We start from the raw sequence: 24,531 nt of genomic DNA on the forward strand, positions 1-24,531 counted from the left end.
TGATCTTACCTGGTGAAATTTTAGAGATAACACTGACGTTTCAGGCACAAGGGAGAGAGAGCCGGCAAGCAAAATCAGCTGAGGTTATTGCCTCATGTCAACCAAAAGGGGAAAGAGGGCGTGTGTTGGAGGGTCTGGGTGGAAGTCAATCTCTCTGCTTTGGGCTAACTCACGGTCACACACCCACTGCTGGCACTTGGGGGCGCTCCGTAAACACTTCTTGAACGATTCTGGTACAACGTCTAGGCAAACTGTCTGGATTGCGAGGTGCTAACTTGCTGGAGAGAAAGTAGAGTTAGCGTCCGCGGGAAGGAGGGCGCCCTCACGAGTGGAAGCGACGTCTGGAGGCCTCTAGACCACAGCGACCTCGCAGCTGGCCCAGGGGCTCGGTCTTGGGGGAAGGTAACAACATCGTATGAGGCGCGGAGCCCCTGGGGGATGCGAACTGCACATGCTGGGGTCTAGGGTCTGGCCAGGAGACAAGCCCTCCGGCTTTGGGAACTGAGCCTTCAAGTTGGTGCGAAGGCCCAGGTAGAGGTACAGACTGGAGGCAGGGTAGGAGGGGGTGACAAGACAGAGTCCCCATCGCTGCGAGTCAATTTGAGCGCGGCTGACTTTGCAGAATGTGCTTTCCGGGGAACTGCGCACGCGGCGGGATCCTTTAGAAGTCTGCAAACTTCGTCCGGCACGCTTTCCTGTGAGCGCCACCTAGTTGGCGCGAGATGGCGCGGGGGATGGCGCGGGACCACAGTCGCAGGGCGCGCTCTCCCCAGCTTTGCAGAGGGCGTCCTCCCAGGACAGTGCGCACGGTGGTCGGGGCCACTTTGCGGGTAGTCCGCTGCGCTACGCGCTGTGCCAGAGCTGTTAGCGCGGCTAGGGGCCCGTCCTCCGCCAACTTTGCGCAGCGCACAGTCCCAGGCGCGGCGCACGCGGCCTGGCCCGGTTCCGCGTCCCGTCTGGGCGGCTCCGCCCCCTAAAGCTTGGGACTTTTCACTTTCGCTTTCGCGAAAGCGGCCCCAGATCCTAGCAGCTGTGGGACGAGACCGCCGCAGGTTCTGGCCGCCGTGGGAACGGTAACCGCGGCCCCCGCAGCCGCTTGCGCTCCGCAACCCTTCCGCCGCGCGCTTCCTGCCGCCGCCCGCCGCCCTGCCTTCTCCCCCTCCCGCCGGGTCCCTNTCTCCCCCCTCCCGCCCGGGTCCCCTCGCTCCGCCCGCCGCTCTGTGGGAACCGGTTTTCGCGTGCGGAGTGGCCCAGACCGCGGGCGCCGAGTCTGGGCAGAGGGAGAGCACTCTCCACGCCCCCTCCTGCTGGCTTTGCTGAGCTTCCCGTCCCTTTTCTCCTAGAGCCTGGGGCCTGGGGACACTGCATTCGGGATTGGGCGGGGAAGGAGGGGTGGCTTGGAAGGGAAGGAGGGAGGGCTCCCTGGTCAGACTGGTCTGGGTTCCAGTTCCCACGCCGGTGCTTTCCGGCCGTGGGACCTTGGTCCTCTCCGTGCCTCGTCTGTTAGGTGGAATCGCAGCGATCCCGGGCGGATTGTCGCTGTGCGGATGCAGGAGGGGATGATGGTGCCCAGCAGCCCTCTGTCAAAGTTAAGAATGCTGACGCTCAGCTCACTGTTGGGCTACCCTTTGCTGCAGGGCTCTTGGAGGTATCTTGAGGGGGTGAAAAAGAGCCAGGTGACACTTGGCCGTATGTGTGGACTCCTGCGTCCTTTCACCTTTTGTATCAGCTTTCCAATTTATAAGGAAGTAAAATTACTTGTAGGTGGTTTGGGTGGATTATTCCCAGTCCTTTTCCCATGAACTCCTGCGCTGGTTGACGTGGCCTGATCTTTGTGTACTCAGACTGTTTCCTCCTTCAGAGTCTGCTCAGCCTGACCTTCCTCCTCCGTACTGCTATTGCCTAGGTATACAGTCCACTTTCTGCCACGTGCAAACTGTGTGGCTTTGGGCAGCATACTTAACCTCTCTGAAGTTTCTTAGGCAAGACAAGTGTCTAGTTTCCTGTCTCCTAGCAACCTGTGAATGTCAGGTGACATAGTGGAGCGCTTGAGTGCCAGGCAGAGCCCAGCTTCCTCCCTCCAGAGACTGGAGGTGAGGAGGTCACCAGGACTTTTTCTCTTTGGACCCTTTAGGAAGAATGTCTTCATTGGGGCAAGAAGTGGGATGCAGATTGTGTGATGTCACCTGGCAGGGAAAGCAACTGCTATTTACTCAGTTTCCCAACTTCTAGGGGGGAAAAAACACAATCACGTAATAACTGAATTCCCCCACCCAGCTCTGTACCAGTTGCCCCAACTTGTGCGCACCTGTTAAGCCTGTTTAGAAATCGCTATAGGAATCTTTTTTTTTTCCAGTCTCCAACAAAAGCTGTTTTAAATATGGATGTTGTTTTAAAATATCAGTGGAGTCTGACTTTGAGTGTTCTCTCAGTCCTGGGGACAGAGGTGATAATGGAGAATATTTGTAAATATTCAGCGTGTGCCATGCCTTGTCTCTTTGGTCCTCACAGCTGCCTGAGACTTAGGCATCTTCGTTTCCCATTTTACAGACCAGGGTGCTGAAGCTCAGGGGCTGAGTACTTGTTCCAAGGTTCTGTGGCCAATACACACAAGAGCTGATTCAACCCCAGTTCTGCTGGTGGCCACACCTGGGCTCCTAACCATCCTCCTGGGTCCCTTTGGTTCAGTTGTTTGATATGCAGTTTATTCAGTTAATCTATAAAGAAATATGTATTGGGTGCCTGCCAATTTTCAGTGATTAAAAAAAAAAGGCTAAGGTGAGCTCCCAATCTGCATACAGGTACAGTCCTGGTGAGTTATGGCAATAGTAATAACAACTAAGACTTGTTATGTGCCTGGCGTGTTAGTGCTTTGGATGTGTATTAGTCAATTTTTTGTTACTATAATGGAATACCTAAGGTTTGTCCCTTTATACTGAAAAGAGGTGTATTTAGCTCACAGCTCTGGAGGTTCAAGGGCATGATGCCAGCCCAGCATCAGCTCACCTTTGGTGAAGGTCTCATGGTGAATGCCACCACAGCGACAAGAGCACATGCCAGAGAAAGAAAGCATGTTGTAAGACAGGAAGCCAGAGCAGCCAGGGAATAGCCAGGCTCATTCTCTAGAGAATGAACTCAGGTTCCTACAAGAGCTACCTTACTCTCTTCCAAGGGGTCAGCTCCTCCGGCAAGACCTAATAACCTCCTGCAGGGTTCCATCTCTTAAAAGTTCTGTTGCCTCTTAGTGTCCCCGTTCTAGGGGTCAGTTTTCCAACATGTGAACCCTTGGGGAACAAACCACATCCAGGCCATTAGCAGTAGGTATCGTCTATTAAATCATTTAAAGAGACATTAGACACGGTTCACAGTGGGAGAAGCCGTGTTCCTTGAATGTCTGCGCTTTGCAGCCTTGACCCTGAAATTGGGCCAGATACAAGAACATAGTGCCAGGTGCGCCCTCTCCAGGAAGCACGCAGAACTGAGCCCAGCCTGAGTTTTCTCTGTGGGTGGTGAGAATGAAAGGAAGCCAGGGGTCAAAACCAAGGGTTGGCGTGCCTGGGAAGAACCCCACCAAGGTCAGGAACCGCACCTTGGGCCCTTTGGGTGTTTCCAGCAATCAAGCCCAGCCTGGTAGAATGAGGAAGAAACTGATGCTGAGCCTTGCAGATTCAAGAGTCCAGTCCACCGCTAACCAAAGTTGTTAGCAGAAAGGCCCGCCACCCTCAGCTGAGGTCAGAGTCAGCCAGAGGTGATGCTTAGGCCTAGAAAGAAGGTCTCCTAGCCCAGTGAGTGGAGGGAAAGCTCCCGCCACGGAGCTGTAACACCCAGCCTAATTCTGCTTCTCTGTAGCTGAGTCCCAAGCTCTCTCCCTGTGGCTGGGAAGGTGGGGGACTTTAAGCCTTGCTCCTCCTTGGATGGAACCTACCGCTGTTTAAGGAGCACAGAGCTCCCTCTGCCCGTGCCGCCTGCCCTGCCCTGCCCTCCGCTTCCCCTTTCAGATCTCAGGGGAGTTTGTTTCGTCCCTGGAGAACTTTCCCTCACTCCTAGGTGGCTTATCAAGGTCCCCTGTGTAGCCACTCAGCGCTTGCCTTCCGGTACCCACCACAGTTGCAGGTCAACATTTGAGCCATCTGTCATGGATGTCTGTCCTTCCACATGGCAGGACAGGGTCCCCCTGCTCACAGGTGTGTCCCTGACTCCTAGACCAGGCCTGGGGCTTTGGACTCCCAGAAGGTATTCACTGAATGAGTAACAGGGAGTCAGGGAGTCTCCAAGATTCTCAGCTTTCCTGATAATATTAAATATAAATGTTTGATTTTTTTTTTTTAGAGACATTTTGGCTTGAGAGATTTTCTTACAAAACAAGATACTTTATTATGGTATAATTGATGTGGAAAAATTGTGCGTATTTAATATACACTTCATAAGTTTGGGGATAGTATGGGTGTCCATGAAATCTCACCACCATCAATACCCCATGACCTTCTAAAGTCTCCCCCCGGCCCCTCGCCACTGCCCAGCTGTCTCTCAGGTCAGCCAGAAGGTAGCTCACAATGACACTTGGAGCTCCAGGCCAGCAGGCCATCACTTGGCCTCTGTGGACATCCCTCTCTGAGCTGGATTCTTTCTCCCCACCTCCAGAAGTCATTACTTGTGCTCTGGAGCACAAAATGTTCTGTAGAATGATGCCTTCTTGTCTTCCAGCCATCCCCAGCTAGCCCTGGAAGGGGAACAGAACTGGCCCCAGTAGCTGGGGCCTGCTCAATGCGGTTGAGAGGCTCAGAGGTTGAGAACAGGTACAAACGCAGTCTAGAGAGGTTTCCCCCTGTTGCTCAAAGAGGATCCCTGGTCCCTTCATGAGGAATGGAACAGCACTAGATTGTGAGAAGTCATCCTAATGACGGGCTCCTCTTGGAGAGAAGAGCATTGTCCTCAACTAAGTCTTTTCCCTGGGGGATTCGTTTCTTCCAAACTTCCACTCTATATCCATTTAATAAGCCACCTTCTGTGTGCCAGATGCCTTTGACAATGAATTTATATTGCCCTTCGGACCCAGGCTATTAGCAGAGTGCAAATCAGCAAGACCAAGACAAGGGCTTTGGAAGGAATGAGCACGGGGTAAACAGTCAGGTAGTAAATATTTTTGGCTCTGTGGACCATAATGACTCAACTCTGCCTGCCGAGAAAACAGTCACAGATAATGCCAATGAACGGGCTGGGCTTCTTTCCACAGGAACTCTCTATATTCACGAAAACGGGTGGCAGGCCATAGGTCAGGAAAGCCCTTAAAGCCCAAGGAGACAGGCTAAGAGCTAAGCTTGTGGACACTGCAGATTTCTTGACAATTCCTGAACAGGAAAGTGATTTGATAGAAATCCATCTTGATATAGCCCTGTAAAATCATCAGAAACAGAGGACTTGGTGGCTTCCAGGTGCTGGTGTTCTTGATCTGTGTTTGAGCAACAACAGGCAAAGGATGAGCACGTTATTACCTGCCAGGAATTGTGGTGAAGATCCCGGTTGATAGAAACCTCCCATGATTGACTGTATGCACTGGACAGTGAACAGACACTGTGAAGGCTGAGAATCTTCCTGTGGGCAAGGCAGGGCTTTGAGTCCTTTGCTGCTTTTTGCTCTGTCTCTGGAATGAGGCCTGGAATAGACTTGGCACTCGTGTATTTAATTGATGGTGTAGTCATTCTGGAGCTTAAATATGCAAACTGCTCACCCCAGGCTTAATTGGAAACGGTGTCACCTAGTGAGTATCATTTAAAAATATCACAAGGCCAGCAATGCCACTGAATACCAATTGCCTGTTTGGTTTTTTTTTTTCCTCCTCTCAGATGGCAGATGATGGGGACCACACTGGGGAGCTGGGAGCCGGGGATTCTGCAAGTGCAGATGTCGTGGATGCTAGGCCAGACCGGTCCTCGTTTGTCTCATCTGTCTTCCGGTAAGTTTCCTTCCTTGCTGAGTTCATCAGGAACCCTCAACCACTTGAGCCTGCCACCCTCTGCCATCTCCACCCACCCATGGGGAGGGGACATTTAGGGAAGGAAGCTCATGCCATACATTAGAGGTTTGCATAGGATCTTGTGGATTGTATGTCACAACACCAGGGTCCCTTGTGCACCCTCCTGTCTCAGGAGTTGGGGGACCAAGGTATAGGGGTCTCCTGCTCTGTAGCAGTGTGTCTGGGGGAAGTTCCCAGGAATGAGGGGCTGTTCTCATCAGAGGTGACATGCAGGCACCTGCAGGGCGGAACTGGGGCTGCTGCTGCCGGTTGGGAATGGACTCAAAGGCAGGGCCCAGGAGCCAAGGGACAGCGGTGCTGGGGGACTCCTTCCTGCCTGGTGCCCTGGAGGATAGTGCATGTTCTGGACTGTTCGCATCTCTTCCTTCCTTGAGTCTACTTTCAAAATTGTAAATTGGACATTTACTACTAATAATAGTTTTCTTTATTAAACTCTCGTGTGCTGGCTTGGTAGTGTTTTACCCAGGCCACATGGTCCCAGGGACAGTTCTGTTGTCCCCACCATTTAACAGATAAGGGAACTGAGGCACTAGGAGGTTTAACCGTTGCTTTTCTGATGACAGCCAATCAGTGGTGAAGCTGAGATGAGACTCTAGAAGGTTCCAGTGCGGCTACTTGAAGCTTCCCCTGTGTGCGTCCATTTAGGAAGGAGCAGGGCTGCGGGGACATGGAGAGACCCTGCACCCCCCTCGTAACTTTGACCATGGCTGAGCTTCCTGACAGGAAACAGGAGCCATCGTGGGTCAGAAGCACCTAGCTTCTTTGTCCAGCAGCCCCACCCACACCCTTATCCATGGTTTTACTTTTAGAGATTTTGATTACACATGGCTAATCGTGTCCAAAATATGAAGTGGGAAATTCCAGAATAAACCATTCATAGGTTTTAAATTGCATACCTTTCTGAGCAGTCCCAGGGAGTCTCGCACTATCCCGCGTGTGACTCATCCCTTTGTCCAGAGTCTGCACACTTGACCTTCCCGTTAGTGACCTGGCGGCCAGGTTGGTGATCACACCCTCTGTGGAGGTACTGCAGTTCAGGTAACACAGGAATGGGGATGGCCATGCGAGATGCCAGAGAGAAGCTGCAGAGTGCCTCCTTTAAGTGCAGAGGGTACTGAGGTTGCTCAGATCTGTGGTTAAGAATGGATCTTTGGCCAAGTGTGGTGGTGCACACCTGAAATCCCACCAGCTTGGGGGGCTGAGGCAGGAGGATCTTGGGTTCAAAGCCAGCCTCAGCAACATCAAGGCACTAAGCAACTCAGTGAGACCCTGTCTCTAAATAAAATACGAAATAGGGCTGGGGATGTGGCTCAGTGGTCGAGTGCTCCTGAGTTCAATCCCTGGTACCAAAAGAAAAGAATATCCAGTGAAATACTTGAAAAATATAGCCCCAACCCCTGGGAACTTTCAAAAGCCAGGAGGTAAGTTGGTCTAAGCTTACCCACCCCTCAGGAAAGCTCCTCGGAGCCGCGGCCTTCAAGTGTTAAGTAGTGTTGCCAAACTACCTGGTCCCTTGTATATTTTCAAGTGACATAGAGAGTTTTTGTTAAGGTAGCTGTGAATGAGATATTCTACTTTTCCCATCGTTTTTGAGGATTTGGGACGAGCAGGTAGCCTCTAAGTGAAAAGAGAAACAGGAATTGTTTAATCATCATTTTAGAAGTCTTTGTAAAGCTTTGCTAAACTCCCCAGAAATGAAGAAAAAGAATGGGGTGTGTAAACATTGATATAAAAATATTTCTTTAAATATATCCAGTGAAATCCAAATCTATAGAGATTAAAAAAAAATGGACAACTCTCTCAAGAGCGAGTTTTTATGTTGTTTCTTGTTTCCCCCTGAACTCTGGTGTTCTTTTATTTTGTAAATTCATCCCTTACATTTTATTCTGATATAATAGAATGCAGAATACATCCCTGATGTATTTATGTGTGCCTATGTGTGCCTGTGTTCATTTTAAGACATTTTCCAGGTATTGTGAGTGTTAAAAGAAATCTATCCTAGACTGTTAACTATTTAAGCCATTATTAATTCACAGTTGATCTAAAAAAAATGTTAACAAATCATTAATATTTTTAAGTAATTCCTTACCAAAATGATTCTAAATGGAAATTGCAATGCATTCTCAACTATTAATGAAGCGGGTGGGCTTTTAAAATTAGTTTCTAAATAAATCTTTAATACTAGTTGCTGGAATAAGAACAAGTTCGATATTTCGTCTTTTTCCTGTTTTTCATTTTTAAAGCTATATGTACTGAAAAATCATGAGTGAGTTCATGGGAGGGTAGGAATTTTGTTATAGTAATGTATCTTAATTCTTCCTTCTGAGTTCTGTGCCAAAAATGACAACTCGATTGGGTCCCTTTCAATTATGTTGAAAATAAGGAATTGGAAATTACCTGACCTATAAAGGCCTTGTTATTCAATCTTTAGAGGTATTGTTCTTTTTTCAGTTTCTGGGAAGTTCTCCCAGAATGCACTCAAAACTTCCCAAACAATTGTTTATTAAATCCACTCCCCTTTTTACATAGGGACAAACCTGTTTAATTCAAAACGTTCAACAAGAAAAGATTATTAAAGTAGCTTTAGTATATATCTGTCATTATCCTTTTAAAACAAATGTCAAGACCTGGGAGCTGTCAGCGTAACTTGCTCATTTATGGAACTGCCCCCCCTCCCCCATGTCACCTGCACAGCCAGCTTCCGCACCCAGGTACCCTGACTGGACTTGCTTTCTGTCAGGGAAGATCTGATTCCATTTTTCAGTCCAAGAAATGCTGATTAGGCATCCTGTGATGAACATCTTGTTTCTGAATTCTAAATCCAAATTCTTGGATGGATGGATGGATGGATGGATGGACGGACGGATGGACAGGCAGATGGGAAGGGTGAAAGGAAAGGATATAAATCCCAGCCCTATGTTTACCTCCTGGAGTCAGTGTTGGTTTTGATTTCACAGACTCTAGCTCAACACTGATGAAATTTGGGGGAACAATCAGGGGATGAAAGAAGCAAGGTCAATAAACAAGAGCCAGCTTTGCTTTCAGTCCATTCTGGGGTGTGTGTGTGTGTGTGTGTGTGTGTGTTTCAATACATAAGTGAATTTGGAACAGCTCAAGGTGGGGCCCTGAACACCCCATAATGCCGTGTGTACTTCACTCTTCTCAGACTCATGTGTAACAGGAAGCCCCACCACGGTGCCTGATTCTAGGATATTTATGTGTCCCTTCTTAGGTGACTGGAGGTTTGGACAGCATGTAGAGAGGTTCAGGTGGGTGCGAAAGTCTGTTCTTCTTTTATGCAATGGAGGTGGGTGAATTTGAAAAGGTAGTGGTGTTTCGGACAGACCAGTTTTAGGAGAAAAACATATAAATGGAAACTGAGGATGTGTCCGTGTCTGCAGCCCTTCCAAAGTCGCTGAGTACCCTGTTTGAAGACGTTGGCCTAAACCCTGCTTTGCCTAAGTGGTTGTGATTTGTGGTGTGATTTCTGTCCCCCTCAGTCCTTACATTCTGGTCCATTGTACTTGTCTGACATCAAGTTTCTTATTATCAAAATAAGCCCCAAGTATCTTTGCAAAATATTTAAATTAAATGCCACTTTCTGAATCTGAAATGCTTATTTTAGTTGCATGAAGCATAAGACATGCTTGTTGAATTATTAAAGAATATTGAGCTACAGTGGATGGTAATTCAATGTCTTATTCTTCCAGATGGCAAAATGTTGGTTGCTTGTTTACATTCTTTAGACGTCTGACCCTCTCCACCTGTTAAGTGATAACACGACCAGGAGGAAGTCAGTTTGAATACCGTTCAGTTAGGATTTATGACAGACCCTGAGAATTTAGAGTTGTTATTCTATTTTTAAACCTCATTTTTAAGTGTAATTTTTTTGTCTAGGAAAGTATCAGTAACTTTAAAATTAAACACTCTAGATGCCCTTTTGGGTCGATGATTTATTATGTCATTCATTCATGAACTATTTGAAGTGACAGAAAGCAAGTAAGTCCCTTGAGCCAAGTCCCATTGTTGATCAGCAGCTGAGCCCAGGTTTGAACCTGCATTCACCTGCCTCTCAAACTGAGCTCTCACCCAGGGCCTCTGTTGCCATCTTTATGCCCCAGGTTCTGTGTTGGCCCCAGGGCTGCAGTGGGAACCAGAGTCATGGTGGCCCAGCCTTCCTTCCAACCCTTGCATTTGTGGAGGGAAGGCGGCCTTGGGTCAAGTGATTTAGAATCAATCCTAAGGACAGTGGAAGTCACTAAAGGGTTTAAGCAGTAGAGTGGTTTGCTCAGTTGTGTCTTTGTTATGTTCCCCAAAGGCGCATGAGCTGCGGGCCAGAATAAATCTTTCCTCTTTTAAGTTGATTTTCTCAGGTATTTTGTCACAGCAACATAAAACAGACTAACACAGCCTTTAAAAAATGACGCAGGAACCCTGAGCTACAGTGGAGAGGGGATCTATGGAGATGGGCAGCAAACCAGGAGGCTGGGACAGTCGTCCAGGTCGAGTGGGATGGGCAGGTGAGACAGGGCACTCAGACTCCGGAGGTGCCGGGAGGTAAAAGCAACAGGACTCTGTGACCAAGTGGAAGGAGAGCCTGAAGAAGAGAGATGAGGAAAGGTGGCACCTGGGTCACAGAATAGTCGTGCCCTCTGGTCATAGACGTAGATTGTGATCTGAGGCACAGAGTGGGTGTCCAGCTTCACTTCAGGCTCCTGGACAGTGTCAGGACTCTAACTGGGCTTGTTTATTCTGCTAAGACATAAGTCATTGGGGCGACCTGAGATGGCATTCAGAGGTTGGTGACTTCTTGGGATCTAGGAGTTGGAGAGGCACCAAGTGTCCCACCACCAGAGTGTGGTTGGCTCCTCCAGATGCTCCTTGCGGCTAGGGGCAGATGGCTTCCCTCTCATTCCATCCCTGTCCCTGTCCCAGAATGCCCAGCACCTCCGTCACGGAGACAGGGAGGGAGGCAGCAGAGCCCCACACCTGTTTCTAGTTCATCAACAAGACAGCCCCCCCAGCCCCCCTGGAAACCTTGCAGGATTCTCAAAAATGTAAAGAAGCCCCCCTTTGCCCAGAAGCCTGGGTAGGACTCTGGCCCTCAGTAGTTCCAAGCTCTGTCTTGACTTTTTTCTCACGACCACTAGGTGGCAGGACAGCATCGTTTTATTTCCATTCCAGGGGCCCTGACTAGTCCAGGCTGCTCTTGACTCTTCTTAAAATTTATATATATATATTAAAAATGTGTTCCTCATTCTCTGGTTATTCAAGAATATTTAGAAAACACAGATAAAAATTACCCAAGATAATTTAAAATTATTGTTTGTATTGTTAAAAATTTATTTAGGGGAAATAGGTATGGGTACAGTCTAAGTTCATTATGTGCCACAGTTTCTAGCTCAAGGCCCGTGTCGTCAGTGCCCTTGAAGAGGGATCTTTTTTAAAAAACATATTTATTTAGATACAGAGGCTTACTGACTTGCTTAGGGCCTCACTGAGTTGCTGAGGCTGGCTTTGAACTCGTGATCCTCTTGCCTCAGCCTCCTAAGCCCCTGGGACTACAGCATGTGCCACTGCACCTTGCAAAGAAGGATCTCACTTGATGTAAAGGTGACCCCCGGAGCACCTAGCACAGGTGACCTGCCACCCCCATGAGCCATGCAGTCCCTGCACTAGATGTAAAGTCCAGTGTTTATTGAATGCCCAGGCTGGGACTGCAGCTATTAACTAGGCTTCTTTAAGATACAGCCTGGTTGCTGGGGGAGGCTAGGAGGGGAGGTAAGGCATGGAGCCGGGACTGGACCTCCACTTCTCAGAGAAACAGTGCTGGGGGTCCCAGGAGACAGGCAGAGCGACAGGGCCATGGCAGAAATGGTGGTCAGGCTAGGCACCAACCCAGACTCTGCTGGGGAAGGTGGGTGGAAGCCACTGGCGAGGGGAGTTGGGTACTGATGACAGGAGCCACCAAGAGCCCTTGCAGTCCAAGCCCCGCAGCAGCTGCCTGGGAGAGGTTCTCCCCTAGGGCATCTTGCTCCTCTCTGGGCCATGCTCGGGGTCAGAATTCAAGAAAATAAAAGCAAAGTGGCAAACAGATCCCCGTCCCCTGTCTCACATTTCCGGCCTCGGGGGCCCCTGGGGGACCTGCCAAGCGGCTGACAAGTTGATCCTTCCAGCTCCCCACAGAGAGAGCGCAGGAGCAAAGGCTTATTCTCCAAATGTGACCAAGTCCCTATTTTCGAGGCACAGGCTCGGGTCACATGGGCTGCTGCTTTGGCATCGTCCTTGCTTTCCAGTCTGTCCCCTGGAGGGTGCTTAATAAATGCCACTTGGTTATAATTCTTTCTCCTGCCTGCAGCTCGGGCTTCTCCTCCAGGGCGTGTTGTATGTAAACAGATCCCTGTTTTTAAAATGTGTTATTTGTGTAATTATAAGAACGATCAGGTGGCTACCTTTTCATTCAGAGAGGAAGCAGTGCTCTGGAAAGAGGCCAGACCTCAGTTCATTCAAAGAATTCCTTCCACATGAGGCCGGTGCTGCGCCCTGACAGCCGTTGACTGAGAGAGGGCAGGTCTGGGCCCCTAAAGACATAGGAACATGAAAATCCACCCAGAGCATCTCCTTTTCAGTAAAGGAAGATGTCACATTGAGCCTTCAGACTAGTAGGTGTCTCAATGGCTAAACTGTGGAACCAACCCAGATGCCCTTCAGTAGATGAAGGGATAAAGAAGCTGTGGTATGTATACATAATGGATATTACTCAGCATTAAGAGAGAATAAAATCATGGCATTTGCAGGTAAATGGATGGAGTTGGAGAACATGCTAAGTGAAGTCAGCCGATCCCAGAAAACCAAAGGCCAAATGTCCTCTCTGATAAGTGGATGCTGATCTGTAATGGGGGGACAGGGCATGGGAAAAATGGAGGGAGGAATTTTAGTTAGGGAGGGGGTATAGGGGTAGGTAAGATGGTGGGATGAGAAAGGATATCATTACCGTAGATGCATGTATGACTGCACAAATTGTGTGACTCTACATTGTGTACAACCAGAGAAATGAAAAGTTGTGCTCCAAAATAAAAAGAATAATAGATGTCTGTTCCCAAATTTGCAGAGTCATATTAGTGCCATATTGAAGCAGCTGTGTTATCTAAGTAAGTAAAATAAAAGTAGAGGTGGAGTCCAATTGGACAACCTGGGATCAGATCCTGGTCCTGCCTCCCACGCTGTAGTTGAGGACCTACTGCAAGTCATGTGACTTTACTCAGCATCAGTTTCCTCATCTGCATCATGGGGATATCCATTCTCACACCAGTGGATTGGTGTGAGAATCTAATAAAATAACCAGAATGTATCTAATGAGGAAGAAATCACAGAATCATATTGTTAAAATTGGAAGACTCCTTAAAAGTTCATTTACCTAACTCCCTTCTGTTTTGAGCAACAAAAATAAGACCAGAGAGGTAAAGTAATGTATCTATAGTCACCCAGCAGGACCAGGACCAAGATACAGGCTTACTTAACTTGGAGTCTAGTGCTCCCACCCTGATGTCAAGTGCCATCCACAACTGTGGTGGCATCGAGCTGTTCAACCACATTAATCCGCCAACAGCAGTTCTTTGCTTCCACCCAAGTGGGTCAGCAAATTCAATTCTTCATACACACTGCACACTTTCTGCTTCACTTCAGCTGTGGGATGGTACAGGGACAGCTGCTGCAGCAGGATAGCAGGGACCCTCCCTCTGGTCGATAGGGCACGTTTCAGGAGTAGTGAACCACGTGCCACTAAAATGAAACATGGTCAGAGTTTAGGAACTGTGAGGCTGCGTCCTCTATGCAGATAGAATTTCTTTGGGTATTTTGGGTTCTAGCTCTTCCAGAAGGGAAAAAAAAAAAATCAAGATGAAAAGAAAAGAGTGAGAAAAGGAGGTAAATCATCAGATTTTCAGAGTGTCTTAGTCCACTTCCTGTTGCTATAGCAGAATGCCTGAGTCTGGATGATTTATAAAGAACAGAGGTTTATTTTGGCCCACAGTTCTGGAGGCTGGGAAGCCCAACCACATGGCACCAGCTTCTGTTTGGCTTTTCGTGAGGGATTTGTGTTGCTTCAACTCTGTGACAGGAAACAGAAGAGCAAGTGGGCATCTACAAAAGAGAGGGGAGCGTTAGAACCACCCTGTCCCTTGAGAACGACACTGATGCCTTGGTGAGGGCAGTGTGTCCATGACACAGTCACATCGTAAAGGTCCCACTGCCTCTCAATGCCATGACACTGGAAGTTCAGCTTCAACCTGAGTTTTGGCGGGACCCACCACATCCAACTAGAACACACAGTACTAGAAATTTAAATGCTGTTAGTATAGAAGGTTAAGTCCAGTACTAGAAAAGCCACATGAGAACAGGACCTGTGGCCTCCCCAGTGAGCAAGGCCGGGGATCCCAAGTGAGAAACATGTTCTAAGGCCTTGCGTGATTCTGCCCTGTGCTCGCTGGCCTTGCGTCTGGCGAGGGCCTGTGCTGGCGAGTTTGTGTGCCACTCAGAAAGAGAAAGGAAGGGTGGGGTGACGCCCGGGTGTGGACCCAGGCACCTTAGCTGTTGTGAACTCTGGGCCTGCCCTCTATACACACAGACACCTCCTGTGTCTTCCGCTCCGTCTCCTAGGCTATTTGAAAATACGCCAGCCTTTATTGCTCCTGGATTTTTTTTTAAAGTTCTTTGTCCATTTTTATCATCAGAGAGAGAGAGAGAGAGAGAGAGATCTGATCATCCCTTTTTTTGGGAGGAAGAAATATGGATGTGAATCGCTTTGGGGGAAAGGGATCTGTTCTTCTCCTCGGCCTCTTACACTGGGTTTTAAAGAGGTTTAACATACCCCTCTTACAGTATGTTTCTGCAAACTGAGTTTCAGAGAAGAACGTAGAGTGCTAAGTTCTGTCTTGCTCCCGGAGCTCAGTTCACGTGGGGAGGGCTGCAGGGAGCAGGGTGGTCACCCCGCCATCAGCCGGCAGTTAGCATTGACTGCAGGTCCCCACCCAGACACTGGGAGAGGCATCTCCAAACCAGGAGCCGAGTGCGTGCTTTGGTCCTGTGTGTCTTTGTCTTCCTCCACGCACTTGGGGGTCGAGATGGGAAAGTTCATTAACCCAGGGCTGTCCCCTCGATGCAGGACCCCAGGAAGGGTTTACATTGCTGCTTCTGCAGGTCAAGGCATTGGGCGTGTCCTGGAGCCTCCTGATGTCCCTGGTGTTTCTGGTCTGACTACCTTTAGAAGGAGGGAAAAAACAGCCTGGTGAACTTGAACTGTTCGATAAAACACAGATTCACTTCCTGTCGTCGGTGCATGTCCACGGATCTTGACACGCATGTGCGTGCCGTGTGCAGGCTTCAGTCGACCTGGCACTTGAGCGGTGGGTCACGTGTGCCTGCTCGTCATGTCACAGAGCTGCAGGATGCGGTGTTCCGCGGTCACTCCGCCTCTTGCTCGGCCTTCCCGCCGCTGTTCTGGGTTTTACTTTTAAGGCGCCTTCCGCTGGCTGCCCGTTCACGGAAGGGGTTTCCCCTCCCCCTGGACCCCGCGCTGCTCCTAGAAAGTTGCCTTGGCCCTGGGGAGGCGTCCGGGGGTGGGGGCTGCTGCAGGGTGGAGGCCGGCCAGTTTCTGCCGGTCAGCAGAGAAGGGAGAGGCCAGTGTGACCTTCCCAGCGGGGGTTTGAATGGTCCTATGGAAAACTCCAGCGTGCAGCTCACTGCTGATTCAGTCGCAGGCCCGCGGGGCCTGTGCCAGTCTCCTGTCCCCTGCGGAGCTCGGAGCATGTTGAGTTTTTATTATTACAGAGAAGAGGGAAACTCGCTCCCTGTCGTCGCCGGGCGAAGTCTGCTTCTGCTGCAGAGGGGGCCCCTTCCGGATGGGGACGCCAGGTACCGCCCTGCACCTCCTTTTCCTCCCTGCTCCGCCCCGGCCGTGGTGTGTTAAGACCATGGGGATGCCCTCTGTGGAAGCCATGAATGAATCATCCCCCAAATATTTAGACAGAGTAGCTAGCAAACCCGAGCCCTGGGGAGGCGCAGGCCCAAGCTCTGCTTAGTGTTTGCTGAAGAATGTCTGCAAACACGAAGCAGCTACTGGGAGTCCTGTCCACAGAGGCACTTTAGGGAACAAACAGGAGTCGGTTTGCAAGCTTCTCTTCCCTTCCAAACACAGAAAGGCGTCATTCAGGTTGTGAGCAGCTCCCGGGGATCTGGGAGAGGATGAGACCTGTATTTATCTACTCCAGCGATGGTACCCAGAGGGGATTGTAAAAACTCCACTGCGCGCTCTCTGAGGCTTGCCACCTCCTTGTCAGGCAGTCAGAATACTTTTATTCTGTAGTGTTTTGGGGGGATGAGCTGCTGGAGATTCTTCAAGGAGGCCTTTCATCTAAAAACCCAGCAGAGCTTGGTTGTAAATTTTTGACTCTTGGTTGTGGTGAAAATGTACCATGCTGGCCTCACACCGAGATTAGAGGTTGCAAGAACTGGCTCTGGACCTGAGAAGTTGGGATAATCTGGTTCCTTCCTGGTAGCTGATCAGGCACGATCTGTGTTCCTGGCAGAGGTTTGCACTCACCTGCCCGCCCCCAGGAAGTGAAGATAAAGGTACTTGCCCGTGTGGGCCAGGAAGCAACCCCACGAAGCAGGGTGGTGGGGCTGGCCGTCTCTTGGACCTGTTCTGGGGATGGGCTTCCCAGTGCACTTTAGGGCACACTTCAGTGACTTTCTAATCATCCCACCAGGATATCAAGTTTGTTGTGATCTTGCCTGTTCGGCGCTAAGCTCAGTGACTTAGTGGCCAGATTTATTATTATTCTTTTAAAACCTGCAGCCAATTGTGGGACTCCTGAGCTTTTAAGAGGATTTTGAACTTTGAATTCACGGGTCTGATTTATCGTGGACTTTGCATTTAACAGCAGCTTCCAAAGCAAGAACCCTTTGTTTCTTCTTAGCAGAATAATCTTGGGGAAGAAAGTCTTCCAAAAGTAAAAGGAGCCAAGAGAAAGGCAAGGTTTATCTGCAGACAGTTGGCTGAGGCAGAGTGGAGGGGGTTGATGGGTAGAATGGGAAGCAGTAGAATCTGGCTTATCAGAACTCCGGGGCCAGTTTTCTACCATGTGGTCCGCACTGGGCAGAATCAAGGGATAACGACTGTCTGTGCACGTTGTAAAGCCTGAGTCCCTGAAAACATCCATGATGCTTGTTCGCCACCCAAAAAATCCCTGAGGAGGTCCCTCTGCCCGGTGTCCCATTTAGGAGAGGACGTGCATGTCCAGGTCTTCTGCAGGAAGTTCATAAAACAGGGCAACAAGAACAGCCACGTGTAGGAAGTTGTATACCTGGGATGATGACTGGCTAGAGAATGTTTTAATCTGGACCTTTGAAAGCTGCTTATTTCCTCCTAGGCCCCTCCCCAAGACCCTGTGGAGCCCCGCTGCAGAGCTCTGCCATCTTCTTGCAGGGGGCTAGTTCCCTAGCCCCCGGGCCCTTTCTTCTGTCCACCCAGTTGTTAATCTGACCCCACAGGTGATTTCTGGGCAGATGCTAACTCCTTTTTAGCTGCTAGAACCGGCAAAGTGTGCCTCTGCTGACTGAGCCCAGAGGGAATTTCTGCTCACACCCAGGGGACCCCAAAAGATGTGTTACACACGAGAAATGTTCTTGGATGGCGTTGCCTGGGGTGGCATCTCCTGGGAGCCTTTGGTGATGGTGTTACTGTAGCTGTGACTCAGTGCTGGGCCCTGCTGTCTGAGCTGAGTGAACTTATCAGGTTTCAGAGTCATGAATCTCACCCTCCGCCCTAAAGACACCACGCTGCTGCCCAGGGTGCCCCCCAGAGGGCCCGCGCCCTGCAGCTTGGTACATTTGACGTTCTGGTCCAGAGCTGCAGGGCTGAGAGGCTGTGTCCACACAGAGAGGTGATGCTATGGTGAGGCCAGCTGCGCTCTGTCCCGCATGGGACACAACACCATCCTCCAGAAGGCTCTTTATGCAAATATGATCCGCCAGGAAAGGGGGCCAGCACCTTCTCTGCTCTGATGGGCCCCAGAAATAGCTGAGGGGAACAGAAAGATCAGAGGCCACGCTGTGGGCAGATGGTCTGTGCCATGGGCCTCAAACTTGAGAGTGTCTGAGCCTCTGCGGGAAAACTCGCCAGCCTGGCTCCACTTGCTCTACGTCTAGGGCAGGATTGGAATCTCAGCTCGGCAAGCCATCCGGGAATAGGAGAATGGTGCTCTTTCTTGGAGTAAGTCGGGCCCTGCCCCGTCCAGCTTCGATTAGGTCATGCTCTGTGAAGTGGGGCGGGAGCCTCAGAATCGTTCCTGGAATTAAATGAGAAAAATGCCAAGGGGTAAGTGAGCAAAACCTTAACTGTATTTATATTGTGTGAGTGTTGACATGGAGGAATGAAAAGTTTAAAATATTAAGGAGAAGGTTACAATTGCTCAGGAAGATGGGGTCTCCAGGGAGCCTTTAAAAACTAGCACAAAAATGTACGAAGCCAGTAATCTTCAACACAGGCCAGGTCTTGAGGTCCCGTTGTAGCGGCAAACGACTTTTAACTCTTTAAATAGTAATTTTTAGGTTAATGTTTAAAATAACCCATGTAATTTAAAAAGCTGTACCGGGAAGATTCTTTCCCTCTTGCCTGTGGTCCTGCTGCTAGCTGCCCATAACACAGGTGACCGACCACTTTTGATGATAGACAGTAATAGCTTGAATCATGATGGTGACATTTCTTTCCCACTTACTACATGCCACGCGTTTTTAGTGCTTCGTGGCTGTCCACTTGTTTCTAAGTCTGAGGTAGCTGCCGTTATTGTGTCCTCCTTACAAGTGAGGGAAGTGAGGTACAGAGAGGTTAAGCAACCTGGGGTGTGATCACACAGCTCTGTGGTGGAGCAGGGATTCAAACCCAGAGGCAGTGCGACCCCAGAACCCAGGGATTTATCCACAGCACCATCCTCCAGGAGGCTGTCTGTGCAATTATGAGCCAATTGAAGAAAACAGTTTTATTTTCTTCTCAGTTTCCCCCTCAGGCAGCCTGAGCCCCGTGGGTCTGCACTTCAGTCTTGCTCCCTGGTGGGCACTGCCCTCTGGAGCTCGTCCCCATCAGCACAGCCTCATTCTTCGCAGGAGAGTGATGGTGATTTAAGACCCACCCCCGCCCGCTTCGTGGTCCAGCCACGGACTAGACCTTCCTGCTGTTCTGCTGGCTCTTAGAGGGAGTGAGTCCCTAGGTGAATAGACAAATTGAGGCCTGTCGTGAAGGTGCGAGATTGGGATTGAGAGGGGCAGGGAAATGCAGGAGGAAAACCTGGCCTTCCAAAAGGGCTTCCAGGTAGGACTGGATCTCACCTCAGAAGGACTCCACAAGAGAACCCCCAGCCAGGGGTCACCCTGAAAAGCTTCCTTCTCTATAGTCTTTTCCTCCTGACTGGGGACCCTTGAACCTGAGTGGATACCTAGTTAATGCCTCTGGAATGCTCTGCTGGCCCGAGGGTCACTGGTTGGGGGCAGGCGGGGCCTTGCTCTATTGTATTTTGTCTTCATTCCTTTTCGAAATATTACTGAGTACCTACTGTGTGCAGCACTCTTGTAGAAGCTGGGAAACATCAGTGAACCAGGCAGGCTCCGCCAGACCAGGTGATGTGGGCCTCCCAGGGTCCTGCTGGAACCAGCAGCAAGATACCCTGTGAACTAGGGTGTTGGTGCTCAGAGACAGCTCAGCAGGGCGTGCGTGACCTATAGGGCTTTACTAGGTCCCCCTGTGCCCTGTGAGCCTCCACGAGCTGTCCACAGGGCTGAGCCTGTGCAGGGGAGCACAGCCCCAGGGACACCGTCACAGAGATCCTTGTCTTTGCCAACCTGTCCTCTGACTTCCTCAGGTCACATGGTGAAGCGTGGCTACCAGCAATTCTCATGTTAGTCCTTTGAGAGAAACTGATTCTTTTCCTCAATTCCAGTTTCAAATTTCCAGGCAAGAGAATTGACCCAGCCTAGAGATCAGGAATCCTTGGGACACTCAGAAATGGCCACAGGGTCAAGGGACCTCTATGGCAAATCACTTTCTGCCAGTAGGGTGGCTCTTGCCACAGTCTTGAAGGGAGACTTGGAGAATTGGGGTCTATCATCCCCCAGAGAGAAGGTGTCCCCCACTTCTGGGAGCTATCAGGAGGGGGACTAATCTCAGAGGCTCATTCTTGCAGAATGCATCTGTCTGCAGGGGACTTTGGTCTCCCTCTGTTTGGCCTGGGTCCTCCTTGTCAGTGGGTCTCTCCAGGTACTGCTGTGGCAATCACCGCTCTGGCTTGGTCCCCCAAAACTGGCTCTTAGGACAAATCCGATCAGACTGAACTGATAATCACACTGTAATGCACCTCTATGGTCTGGGAAGACATGGTTTAAGGAAAAGCTGTTTGGGTTAGAAAGAAACATTAACATTGACTGACTCAAATCCAGAAAGAGGAAGCAGATATCAAGTTCACTTTGAAAAATCAGAGTTCAGTTTGAGGGCAGGACAGATAAGGGAACTTTTGTGGTATTTATCAGGGCTAAAAATTATACTGTATGTTTCATTTTAAGGTACGCATCATAACTATGTGTATGTATCTTTATTCCCCAATGGTGTTCTACTTTTTCACAAAATTAATTTGAATTAACTAAGAAATTAATTAATTTTTGATTTCCATCCTGATAGAAGCAGAGACCTTTCATTTTTCGTGTAACCTGTACCCAGCCTGATTTTTTCTTGTAAAACATGTTGGCTGAGATGTTTTTTCTTATAAAAGATATTTTGCTCTTTGCTGAGGATGAGCTAATGGCACCTTTAAAAAAGTCACAGCTTGTTTATTACTTGGTGGTTGTCCTGTAGATCTGAATCTCAGACTATAGAAGTAGAAATTCATCTCTTCAAGAACACGGTACATGACATGTGACTTCCAGCTGGCCACAGCTCCCTTTAGGGTTTTCAAATGGCCTTCAGGGCCCAAGAATCTTGCTGTTCAGTTTTCTCTCCTTTTACCCCTTTCTGGTCTTTTCTTGAAAGGTTGAGGAGAATGCTGGATGAAGCCTACCCTGAAGCTGCCTTTGGTTGAAAGGTTCAGTCAGTCAGGGGCCAGGTATAAGAAAAGCCACAGCTTAGACACCAACTTCCCCGAGTAACCTGGGAGAAGAGTAAGTCCTGTCCTGAGTTTCCCTATCAAAGATAGGGTTTGATCAAAGAAAAACACTCTAGTAAAGCCTGCTCTGGGAGGCATGCCAGCCCTGAACGTCAACTTTCCTGTCTGTGCAAATGCAGAACAGGCAACAGGTCACTCAAGCGCCTGCCCGTAGGTGGCTGGTGCCAATGAGGAGCAGCTGCACCGTCACACCATGTTTATTTCTGGGGTTCCACTGCCCGGAGCTGGGCCTGCTGTGCCCACTCACCCCGAGCCAGTTACTTTACCACCCAGGCCTCACCCGCTCATCCTTAAAGCGGGGGTTATGGTGACACCCACCTCTGTCTTTGGGGTGCTGTCAGAATTCAGTGAGAAAATGCAGCTGGGAACTTTCACCCGCGGCAGGCACTGACCGGTTGATGGTTATTATTACCTGTAAGGTGGGCCTCACCCTCCAACCCACCTACCTCCAGGTCCTCTGTGAGGACCAAAGTTTGTGCGTGTGATCGACTGTGCGTGCGTATGTTCCCACGCACGCCAGCACCGTCAGTCCTCATCAGCAGGGTGGAAATGAGGAAGTCCTGCTCCTGCCCATGAGCTTGTCCTTGGACACAGCCACAGAGCCCTTTGCTGACGCTCATGTCTGGAGGGGGAAAATCTTCACAAGGAGCACCTACTGCCACCTGTCTAACTTTGTGACAGTCACAGAGGGCTGCACCTGCTGCCTGTGACCAGCTCCATTGATAGGAGAGGATGTAGGTGCTCTGAAGGGCAGTGATTCCCTGGCCCAGGTCACACAGGGGAGTGGACACAGCTCTGCCATCCCAAGTCCAGCGCTCCTTGGTGCGGTGCTGCCTTCTGGGGACATGGTGTGAAGCAAAGCTGGCATTGCTGAGCACAGAGGGGTGGGGGAGGAGCCCTGAGAAGGCAAGAGAAGGGATTCAGGATATTCTCTAAAAATACAATGGCGTCTCGGAAGAAATGGGACCTCGGGAAGGTGGAGGACAAGGTCACGTCAAAGTGGAGGGATACCAAGAAGGAATCAGACATTAGACACACACAGCCCATCAGGAATCCGGGCCAAGGCAGGAGGGGAGGGAGAAAGGCCTCATCCCCTCAGAGATGCTGAGAACACGTTGGCCAGGAGCGAGCTTCACCCCTGCTTCGCCTCCTCCACCACAACAGGATGGTGAGTCGTCCTGACTGATGCTCCCGGGTGCGGGGTCTCACTTCTCAAAGAGCACGTCGGAGGCCAGGCGAGGGTCCACTCCACCCGTCACTGCCTGAACAATCCCCTGCCTCCCGTGGACCTTGGTTTCCACATCCATACAGTGAGGGATAAGATTCAGTCGATCAACCTGTTCACATCAGAAGTATTTATTGAGCACCTACATGCCGCTCCTTGTTCCGTGTGTTGGGAGTTCAGCGATTTTCGAACAGATGAAAGTCTGTCCCCTCCTGGTGCTTGTGTTGGCCTGGAGATTGGCAGGGCTGCTTCCCACTCTCCCTTGACGTGGGTCCCCTGCCCTCTTGGAATGGCTTGTGCTCCCACCACAATACCTGCATGCCAGACTTGGCAGACTGGACCACCAGTCATCTGGAGATAAGAAGGGCCCTCCTTTCTTTTTTAAATTGCCCTGTTCCTTTTTTTCTTTTTAAATATGCATTTTTAAATTATGACATTTCCACATGGAAAAGCACACACGTGAATTTTCTCTGACACTCGCATGTAACCAGCACTTATACCAGGGAACAAAACATGACACACACTTGACAGACAGTCCTTGGGTCCCTTCTGGTCCCTAAGCCTCCGACTGCTGGAAAAACCATCTGCAGACGTCCAGTTCCAGGTGTTAGTTTTCTAAGCGCTGCAGGTGCCTTTTCTGTTTGGCTCTTCACCGACCGTTGTAGTTGTGAGGTTTGTTCTCGTTGCTCCATGTTGTCAAGGTCCGTTCCTTCTCATACGTCTGTTTCACGGCATGAATGTTCAGCAGTTGAGACACTCTGCTGTGAATGGATTATTTCCTGTTTGGGGCGATTGCTGGGAACCTTTGGGTAAACCTGTCTGCGCTCCAGGCAGTCCCTCTGTCCTCGGGTGTGTGTGAGCTCAGTGTTAGTGGAATCTGCCAGTTTTGCACAGTGGAAGTACAAAGTAGGTTCCCCCAGCAATGTGTGATCATTCCAGACGCTGAACACTCAGTTTCTTTCACACGGTAGCCATTCTGGTGAGTGTGTCCTGATCACATTGTGATTTTAATTTGCATTTCTCTGACATCTAGCAGAATTTACCAGGAAACCCGTTTAAACATGACAGTTCAACAGGACCATCTGTCCACCCCAGGTCTGCACCCTGTGACTTTCCTGGGCACAAAGGGCCATGACTCTTCCGCAGCCCCTAACTGGTTTTATATTTTTCCCAGTAAGAAGAATAAAAATGGTTCCACGAGATCTGTCAGGATCCCCCGGGACCGCGTGCCGACGTATCAGTACAACATGAATTTTGAGAAGGTGGGGAAATGCATCATCATCAACAACAAGAACTTCGACAAAGTGACAGGTGGGTGCTGTGGCCTGGGTTCCCTCTCCCATTCCTTTCCATTTTCCCCAGTTTGTGTCAGACATTCAACAGAGAAATGCTGCGATGCTGTGCCCATGTCCTGTCTCAGTCAGCTGTCCTCCAAAGGTGACCTTCTTGGAGGGGCGGGGATACAGAGAAACCAGGAACTTGCAGTCCAATGTCCCACCATGTACATTAGCTGATAAGGGACTTTGACCAAGGGCCACCAAGGCTAGGAATCAAGGGGCCTGTCTGTCATTGAGTGGGCTGAGAGCTATAGGAAGAGGGCAGGAGGCGTCCCCTCTCCTGTGCATTTGCTCCTCATTTCATTTGCTTATTGAAATCGTGACCTCGAAAGGTGTTTTATGTACTCAGAGGATGTACTTTGGAGCTGCCACCGGCACCTGGGCACCTGGCTTCCCTGGGCACCTGGCTCAGTGGTACCCTGCACCCAGCACTGCCCATTGGTGGCTCTGCTTGATTCCCACAGGTATGTGTGTCCGAAACGGAACCGACAAAGACGCAGAGGCCCTCTTCAAGTGCTTCCGGAGCCTGGGTTTTGACGTGACCGTCTATAATGACTGCTCTTGTGCGAAGATGCAGGATCTGCTGAAACGAGGTGAGCGCTCCCCCTCCTCTGCCTTCCTCCTGTGTGGAGAGGAGCCGTGTCCGGCCGGTCTCGGGAGCACAGAGAGTTTGCCGCCTGGGGATGATTCTTCCTCTGGCCACTCTGTGCCTGTGCTGCCAGAGGCGGG

General features: G+C 50.0%; 1 protein-coding gene across 4 annotated transcripts in view; it reads left to right on the forward strand.

Annotated features, from left to right (window-relative positions):
* Positions 1 to 273: 273 nt before the first annotated feature.
* The window catches only part of Casp7 (caspase 7), a 32,496-nt gene continuing 8,238 nt past the window's right edge, over positions 274 to 24,531 (forward strand). Inside the window, exons 1-4 of one of the 4 annotated variants that reach the window (XM_015494818.2) lie at positions 274 to 402; positions 5,844 to 5,953; positions 23,640 to 23,776; positions 24,267 to 24,395. In XM_015494818.2, coding sequence (XP_015350304.1) covers positions 5,844 to 5,953; positions 23,640 to 23,776; positions 24,267 to 24,395 — 376 coding nt within the window. In that variant the 5' untranslated portion in view covers positions 274 to 402. Of the gene's footprint in view, positions 403 to 952; positions 1,074 to 4,124; positions 4,185 to 5,843; positions 5,954 to 15,356; positions 15,947 to 23,639; positions 23,777 to 24,266; positions 24,396 to 24,531 lie in introns of those variants that run through there. The other 3 variants (XM_015494817.2, XM_048807367.1, XM_048807366.1) reach the window with 3 other exon arrangements.

This window comes from Marmota marmota, unplaced genomic scaffold, assembly GCF_001458135.2.
Source record: "Marmota marmota marmota unplaced genomic scaffold, marMar, whole genome shotgun sequence".
NCBI classification, from domain to species: Eukaryota; Metazoa; Chordata; class Mammalia; order Rodentia; family Sciuridae; genus Marmota; species Marmota marmota.